This window comes from Hemibagrus wyckioides, linkage group LG09, assembly GCF_019097595.1.
Source record: "Hemibagrus wyckioides isolate EC202008001 linkage group LG09, SWU_Hwy_1.0, whole genome shotgun sequence".
Lineage (NCBI taxonomy): Eukaryota > Metazoa > Chordata > Actinopteri > Siluriformes > Bagridae > Hemibagrus > Hemibagrus wyckioides.
The window spans coordinates 623,828-632,226 of NC_080718.1; the positions used below are offsets into that span (position 1 = coordinate 623,828).

At 39.5% G+C, this 8,399-nt stretch overlaps 1 protein-coding gene across 1 annotated transcript; it reads right to left on the reverse strand.

Annotated features, from left to right (window-relative positions):
- Nucleotides 1–715: 715 nt before the first annotated feature.
- Nucleotides 716–1,920, reverse strand: LOC131359068 (hatching enzyme 1.2-like). The gene is made up of 4 exons (XM_058398625.1): nucleotides 1,779–1,920; nucleotides 1,421–1,561; nucleotides 1,229–1,346; nucleotides 716–1,103 (listed from the first exon to the last, which is right to left on the reverse strand). Exons 1-4 carry the CDS (start codon nucleotides 1,894–1,896, stop codon nucleotides 716–718), a joined length of 765 nt encoding a protein of 254 aa, XP_058254608.1. The 5' UTR covers nucleotides 1,897–1,920.
- Nucleotides 1,921–8,399: the final 6,479 nt, after the last annotated feature.

Consider the following 8,399-nt stretch of genomic DNA (forward strand, 5'->3'; position numbering starts at 1 on the left):
TGTTTAGGCCAGCAGAGAAGACCTTGCTGGAACTGACGGTCCACCACTGGTAAATACACTGTTTAAAAAAATTAAAGGAACACTTTGAAAACACATCAGATCTCAATGGGGAAAATATCATGCTGGATATCTATACTGAAATGGACTGGGTAATGTGTTAGAAATGAAAGGATGCCACATCATTTGATGGAAATGAAAATGATCAACCTACAGAGGGCTGAACTAATGTAGTATATTAGGATTTTCTCACAGGATTTGTTTCTGCAATCATGTCTAATGTTGTTGATGATCCTTGAAGGTTTAGTTTTCATATTTGTATGTAGTCATACATGTCTAAGTGCTCGTTCAATTATACCAAACGAACAGGACATGGTGTATTAGGATTCTCTCACTGGATATGCTTTTTGAAGTCTAAAGTTGATGACTGTCCTCAAATGTATAGTTTTTATATTTATATGTAGTCATAGATGTCAAAGTGCTGGTTCATTTATACAAAACAACATTCAATAAAATGCCAGTACGTATGTGATACTGAGGTGGAGGGAGTAACAATAAATCTTGCTGGACATTCATGGTCCTGGCATGATGAAAACTGTTTCATGGGGTTTCAGTGAAATACTTTATTAAAGCACACACCAAGAAAAAGATGCATGTAGCCATTTTATTGTATGATTTCATAGTTTGTTAGCGCAGCAAGTGAAGCCTCTAAACAATTTCAGCACTTGTAGAGGGTGTTGATCCTCAGGATGTCGATGGCGGACAGTTCCTTTCTCTGTCCAATATTCACTGACGGATCAGGAATGGGAGTGATGGTGTCCAGCCCGTTAATGGAGAAAGCTGTTCTTCCATAGTGCATTACAGAGGAGTAGTCGTACGGAGTGTTGAGGTTGTTGGTGTTTTTCAGCTCGAAATTAGACTGCGTGGTTGGGTCGATGTTTTCCCAGTTGATTTTGACGTACTTGTCACGGTCACTCCTAGTATGCTCGTGGTAGAAACCAAGTGCATGGTTCAGCTCATGCTCGACAATGCCATAGTAAACACAACCCAACCTGCTGAGAGAAACCACCTGAGCACCACCTGATCTGCCCACATTAGAGAAACATCTGAGAGAAAAAAGAGGGGAATCAACCATGTCACTTACGTCAAACTAAGGACACTGTACATTAAACAAAATTAGAGAACTCCAAATTCCATTTTCAGGTACAGGGATTGGTTCAGTGGTTCTCACCCATCTTTGCTCTCGATGCTAAGGTAGGAAGTTTGATTTGTCCTGGGAACGAAACGAATGCAGGTTTTGCTGTGGAAGGAGGCCATGGCATTGGCTATTACGGTCCTGTCAGAGAAAGCTGTAGAGAAAACGTTCAATACATTAACAAGTAATAAACAGAGATGTGTCATAATGAGGAAGTCTTTCACTTACAGAAAACACTGCTCATTGTGTAAGGCACCTCCACTAGGCCATTTGAGGACTTCTTCCAAAAGCAGCTGCTGTCGCTGCAGACCAGAGCATTCCTACCTCTTGGCAAGAGTATGTCTCCCTCCAACAACAGTTCACTGGATCCTTCAACCAGAGAACAAAAAGGGATAAAGACAGCAAAATCAATAAGTAGTAATGGTGGTGTCTTACAATTTCTGTCACTGGTGCCAGCAAGGAAACCGTACCCAAAAGAAATAATTACAAAAATCCTAATCTTAGAACAAGACAGGTTCTAGGCCCATATTTGTCGAATGTGTAGCAGTAATAATACTGGTGTAGTGAGATCAGGGAGTTATCAGACCGTTGTTGATGGTGAGAATCCTTGACGTGATGTCCACATGCTCAGGTTGGTCGAGATAGAAAGCTTGCGAGAAGCCAAGCAGCAGGGCTAGAATGGAGAGAGACACTATAGACTGCATGATGCTTCAGTGTGGGGAGATGATCTGGATGCTCCTTCACCGTAGCTCGGTGACTGCCAACTGTCATTTCTCACTTTTTATACACACTGACACACACAGAAACAACTTGGAGTAGCTTTCTGGGGATTAACTCTAGGCCTTAATGTCCACTGTCTAATGTGTGGAACTAAAGGGAGGATCCTCTGAACTCAACACTTTAATGCCTCACTGAAGCATCATGAGAGTTAGGAGATTGGTTGGATAATCAGGAGTAATGGATGGACTTTAGCTGGACCATACCTCTTAATGACTGGTTGTTGATCTATGTCTCAGACAGGCTCTAGTTTTATGGAGTGCCTTGTATATTTGAAGGACTTACGAGTTAACCCAAGGTAAACATTCTCTGAATGAATATCTGAGCCATATGGCTGAAGGTCATGTGATTTGTATCCAAAATTTACAAATATGTGTATTTTTGCTCTGGAGAAGCAGGACCTGCAATTAATAATTGTTTGAGAATGCAGACAAATTGACTATTCAGGAAAAGTAAGGTGAACTTGCTGCTTCATTTGGAATGAAATGTGTAGCGTCATTGGCCATTCTCAAATCAACACTGATCTGCTGGTCATCCCAGATGTTTTATCTCCAGCCCAGGATCTCGCAATGGCTCTGAACAACTCCCTGACCTGCCCTTTGGCCACTGCTCACAACCTTGGGGTAACCATGGACAATCAGCTGTCATTTTCCTCCCATGTTACTAATGTCACACGCTCATGACAGTTTCTTCAGTGCAACATCAGAAGGATTCAGCCATTTCTGTCCACACAGGCTGCTCAGGTGCTTGTTCAGTCTTCAGATAGGAGAGTTCAAAAACAGATGGCCCACCCTGTTCCTTGAGAGTGAAGTAAGTAATGTTTATTACTGTTCATGGTGTTTAATGGCTTGCAATTTGAATTTTCTAGTTATCCTGCATCCTTATATGATAGTAATTCTAATCCATTGTTTATTGTTTAAAATTTTCAGATAAATGCAGAGTTCTTGTGGATCACTACCAAGCCACTGCGATCGAAGTTCCTGTCACAGCAGGACCATTTCTCAGACAAACTAATACAGCAATCTTCAACAAGAAAGGAGGACTGAAGGGGCAGAAGATCAAGGACGACCTGGATATCAAAGATCCTGTAAGTAAAAATCCATGGGAAATGCTTTCACTGTATTGAGGTGGTTATTGCAAGGTTTTTTGTCCTTAGCTGCTCATTTAAACATTTGAGAAATGGTAAATGGCCTGTTTATATGGTGTTTTTATCCAAAGCACTTCATTGCATTTGCATTTCATTCACCCAACTCGCCAACCAGACAAGCAATGGCTTTAGACAGCCTGCTCTCCTCCCTGTTCTGCCATTGCACCCACTTCTGCTAAATTCTATCTTGATTGTTGCCCCTGCTTTAGTGTGACAGCATTGACATCAGGAGGGAATGCATCCTGAGGAGCCTTGTGATCTATCTCAATAAGGATCCAGACTCTTTTTTACAAGGAATATCTGGTAAGTTTATCACAATATACCTCCCATACGGCCTAACACAGTTACTTCGTCCATGACACGTTATTATCGAATCACATGAGTCATGAGTCCTAAATCAGTAAATACGCAAAGAAAAATTCTGTATTTGTATTCTGTAAATGTATTTTGTGGTTTAAATATAAATGATTCTCTCCACAAAATAGTTTTTTTGTACACAATATTATATATGTATTTAAAAGTATTAGCAATTTTCATCAAAAACATACAATTTTTGATGTATTTATATGAATAAAATACATATTTATATGTACATAACATACATACATACAATACATAACATATTTATATAAATAAAATAATGCTGCTCTTAGGTCCAAGACAGACCAAGCTGGCCATCGGGCTGTCGGGTTTGTACAAATGCAGTCCCGGGTCTTACACTTTTTCCCCTCTCTCACACAAGCACTGAACGTCCAGCCCTACATGTCTGTCAGCTGTTGTCTTTGCTCTGTGATCAAGCACCACTTGTTGACCCAGATGAAGACGATGTGAGACAGTAATTCTTTGGCGTCAACTTGGTGTGTCACAGCCCTTAAATTCACACTTTATCTGTAGCCTACCTCCTTCCTTTTCAGTCAGTAAAATAAGTGTAGTTTAAAAGGTGTGATTAATTGTGAACACATAGCGCCAGAAATAAGTGATTTACATGAATTATCATTTTCTATCAGTATTGCATTAGAGATTTTTAGGATGCTTTTAGACAACTCTTTTTTAAATATATATAATATATACTTAAAAAGTTGCTTTATTGACAAATTCAGTGTGTTCTTCTTCTTGATGCTTGGCTGTTGTTCTTTTAAATTACAGTTTCATGAAATCCTCTCATGGAAATGACTAAAGTACCAGGACATAGGCCGACTGTATATTTTTAGTTTTCATACATCCCTTAAAATTAAGAAGGCCTTGTGACCCCCTCTGAAACTTTGGCAGCCTCTAGTGAGGTTTAGGACCCTGCAGGTAGGGAACCTGTGCCTTAAATCACACACTTAAGTTGAACTGAGCAGTGACAGGGAGTCTCAAAACACCCACACACAAATGCAGTGAAGTTGACAAATAACAAGCACTTCAACAGCTTATATATATAAATACATATACAACGTAGCATGTAAATATGTTTTTAATAAAAATCACAAATACTTATACAAGTTGTCAATTTCTATTATATACATTTGTGAATCATTGTGTGAATATTCATTAATATTGAGGGCTATCTGATTCCATACACTATAATGAGAAAATCCTATGACCACCATCCATACCCTTGGCTAGATGTTTTAGGCCAAATATTTCAAGCTATGGGATAGGTCATGTCTGCCTAGCAACTGCAAAAGAAGGTGATTTAGCATATTTCATAATATTTGCCCTGGCACCTGATGTGCTAAGGATCTAGTCTGCATCTCTAAGCTGCAGTTGATAATCTAAGAATGTTTTACAGAGAATGTGAAGATGTCATATCATGTTAACTGTTGGGAGACACGGGCACTATCTTGTGATCTATGTGGTCTCTTTATCTGTGCCTGCTACAGCGGTTAGAATAGGTTACCTGCATATCTTTTGTTTGGTTTTATAATTCAATTCAATTCAGTTCAGTTTATTTTGTATAGCGCCTTTTACAATGAACATTGTCTCAAAGCAGCTTTACAAAAGAAGAAAACAGAGAAAGGGGAGGGGAAAATGAAAAATAATAATAAAAAATAAAAAATAACTAATTAACTAGAAATAAGAATAAATTATTAAATTCTGTAGTTAGACTATTTTATTTTATCCCTAATGAGTAAGCCTGTGGCAACGGTGGCAAGGAAAAACTCCCTGGGATGGAAAGGAAGAAACCTTGAGGGGAACCAGGCTCAGAAGGGAACCCATCCTCATTTGGGTGACACTAAACAGAAAATAATGTAACTGTAGCTGATTAATGTCCTTTCTACAACAGCAATCAATGACCCATGAGGAACTATTAGGTCAGTGTAGTTTCTAAGGTCATTATAAACACTAGTTCTTTGCTGTCACGGGCTGACAGATGTAATGGCATATCTGTGATGGTGTGAAAGTCCCCAAGTGGCTCTGTCCATGGCTGTCTCCTGGTCCACACAGATCCATCCACAGCATCAGTGGGCACCATCAAGCGGCGAGACTCCGACCAGGGGTAGGGCAGCGGTCGCACTGGAAACTGGCAAACACTGGGAGCTCAGGAGTGGGGTGTATAGCTCGACAGAGAAGGTAGAGAGAGAAAGAGAAAGATATTAAGTTTCTGATCATGTGATGTTTAAAGACAAAGTAGAATTATGTGTAAAGTGCAGGCAGGGACTCCGGCAAGACTAGCTATGACAGCATAACTAAAAGGGAGAGCCAGAAGGTCAAGGTTATAAGTTGTTGAAATTGTTAAAATTTGATAGAGATGGGAAGATGTGAAGGTAGAAAAGGGACCTTACCTGGAGAAATTAAATCACAATAGTAAGCAACAGTATTTGGAAAAAGTAATAACAATAAATACCTGATCGGTTTTCAGTGGCTCTGTGCAAGTGCTCACAAAGGTAAGACAGCAGTCCTCTTCTGACCTATGGCAGCAGCACTGACAGTATGTGGTGACTCTTTACAGAATCATGACAGAAAGTCAGAACACAGACTCCAACTCACCGATAGAAAGGCAGGGGAAATCTCACAAGATGGTGCCCATGTCCTTCAGCACTTAACACTTCGTGACGCCAACTTCACATTCTTAGTGTATAGTTTATGGTTTTTGGTGTTCATCATTCTCCTTAACGCAAGTGTTGTGTGTATGCGTTGTTGTCCAGGCCTCCGCCACTGAGGTTGCAGAGAGACACAGTCATGGGGATTTACACGATCCGAAGAGATGGTGCTGAGGAGCCAGAGGATGTGGGAATTGTGATCGAAGGCATTCAAGTCTTGAGCAACATAGGCAATGTCCATAAGCATAAGCTTTCCAAAAAACCTCAAGTACACCTTCGAGTTTTTCCAGAAGGTTATAATGAATTTGGATGTGCACAAGCTGAATACAAAGATACAGCAGCTGAAAATCAAGTTGTTTGTACACTGCCAGTCTTCATTATCGGGTCTTTTGGAGCTGTTTTTGTTTTGCTTTTCCATTTTCATCTTTGGCTCAGTCAACAACCAATGACCATCAGAGACTTCATTGATGTTTTTCTTGTCCTGATATTTTCAAAGAATTCACAAAGCTCACAGAGGCAGACTATGGGTGTTTTTTTACATATTTTACATATGACTGCAAGCTGTTTAACAGTTATAAGGAAGGATATACAACCACGGGAAGTGGAGTGACTTTGCACTACCTGGATGAACTAAGGGTTGATGGGGTTTAAGTGTGGAATTCCATGGGCTTCACCTCAAGTTTGCCTGCTTCACCTCCAACCTCCAACCTTCACCTTCACCTCAAGTGTGACTCTACCCTCCACCCTTTTCAAGCTGCCATAGAGCTGATGCCAGTGTCAGCCGGTGCATCCATTTTTTCCCCGCTACCCTTCACCTGATCACATGACACTTAACACTTAAGTTGAAATGGATATAAACAGATTTGAACAAAACTGTAATTCCCTTTGATTGTGAATGGCCAGAATTTTTTTGTGTAACAAGTCAAATTTTACAGTTTGTTACATATAAATGAATATGGGTATCCATATTAGTTATTATCAGATGGGTGAGATTTTTTTCTTCTTCTTTTCTGTAGCCCAAAAGTGGTCGATGCAACCAGTTTCTGTTAGCCCCTAGGATAATACACCAAAAGCAGTTTTTCAGTGTATATGAGTAACTGCAATTGTCCTAGTTTGTACTATGGGGAAGAAAACAATGCCGTACCTCTCGAATAAGCAAAGTAGAGGGAATTTTACTTTTGCCATATTGGTTATACATGACATACATGGAAGCTTCGATGTAATTTTAATTTTTTTATTTTAGGTAGATTTTCAGGTTAGTAAAATATTGCTCTTTTTCATTTGCACTTATCTGCGTGGTAACAGAAGATGTAAGCCTATTAGATTTTAAATTGCTCAGGTGTAAACCTAATTCCCGCAAATGTTTCCTACACCCTTGTTGTTCAGCTTTTATTACATATACAGTTACTGTATATCTAGAATAAAGAATGTGTTTTATAATTGATGTTTAAATTGTTCTTTAGTTAGTATTAAGATAAACAATTTAATAGAAGCTGTTTTGCATCATTGGTGTTTGTTATATCAAAACCACACATTGGCATCCCCTGTGTGTAAAGCAGTGCAAAGCTCTCCATCTTCATAGAGCCTTTGTTTTTTGTGGCTCAGGGATTTGGAATAGCTGGGAATTCATTTTTCACCAGTTATGAAGCTTTTACAGAAGTACTATTTCAGGGCACTGCTCTTAAATCCTTTTAAAAGAGTTAACCTTGCAGTCTGGTTTCAAGTCTAAAAGTTAATATAGTGGTGTGAGTATTGAAGTATTGATGATGCTGAATTGAGGGTTATTGTTATCAGCCTTGTCAGTGATTTTCAGGTTGATGTGTTCTAACATTTAAAACTTGTAAGCTGCACTGTATAGATCCTTTGAGGGTTTACTGGTTATTATTGTAGCTGCATTTGATAAAAATTAGTTGGACTAACTCAATTAAATTACAGTGCATGGATGAGTGTCGCGTCCGGTCGCTGCCGCCCCGTGCGTGAACCCGGACCTCCGTGGACGCTGCGTGCATCAGCACGCCATGGAGAAGACCCATATGCAGGATTCAGAAGGCACTGCTTTATTAACATAAACACAAGACAATGGGAAACTAACCTAATAACGAAGACATGACAACACTAACAGAAACTAAAACATGAACAGAAACTTGACTTACAAACAACAAACATAGAACAATGACAGGTATAAAAGGATCCCTATATATATTTATAGGGCACAACATTAAGACTAATGGGGAACAGGTGACATGGTGGGAACGAG

Bases quoted from the DNA above. Each gene is read 5' to 3' on its own strand.
- LOC131359068 (XM_058398625.1), bottom strand. From the start codon at position 1,896: ATGCAGTCTATAGTGTCTCTCTCCATTCTAGCCCTGCTGCTTGGCTTC. The intron at 1,562-1,778 runs GTCTGATAACTC...CTCTGGTTGAAG, and splicing joins GATTCTCACCATCAACAACG to GATCCAGTGAACTGTTGTTG. The intron at 1,104-1,228 runs GTGAGAACCACT...TTTTTCTCTCAG, and splicing joins AGCATCGAGAGCAAAGATGG to ATGTTTCTCTAATGTGGGCA.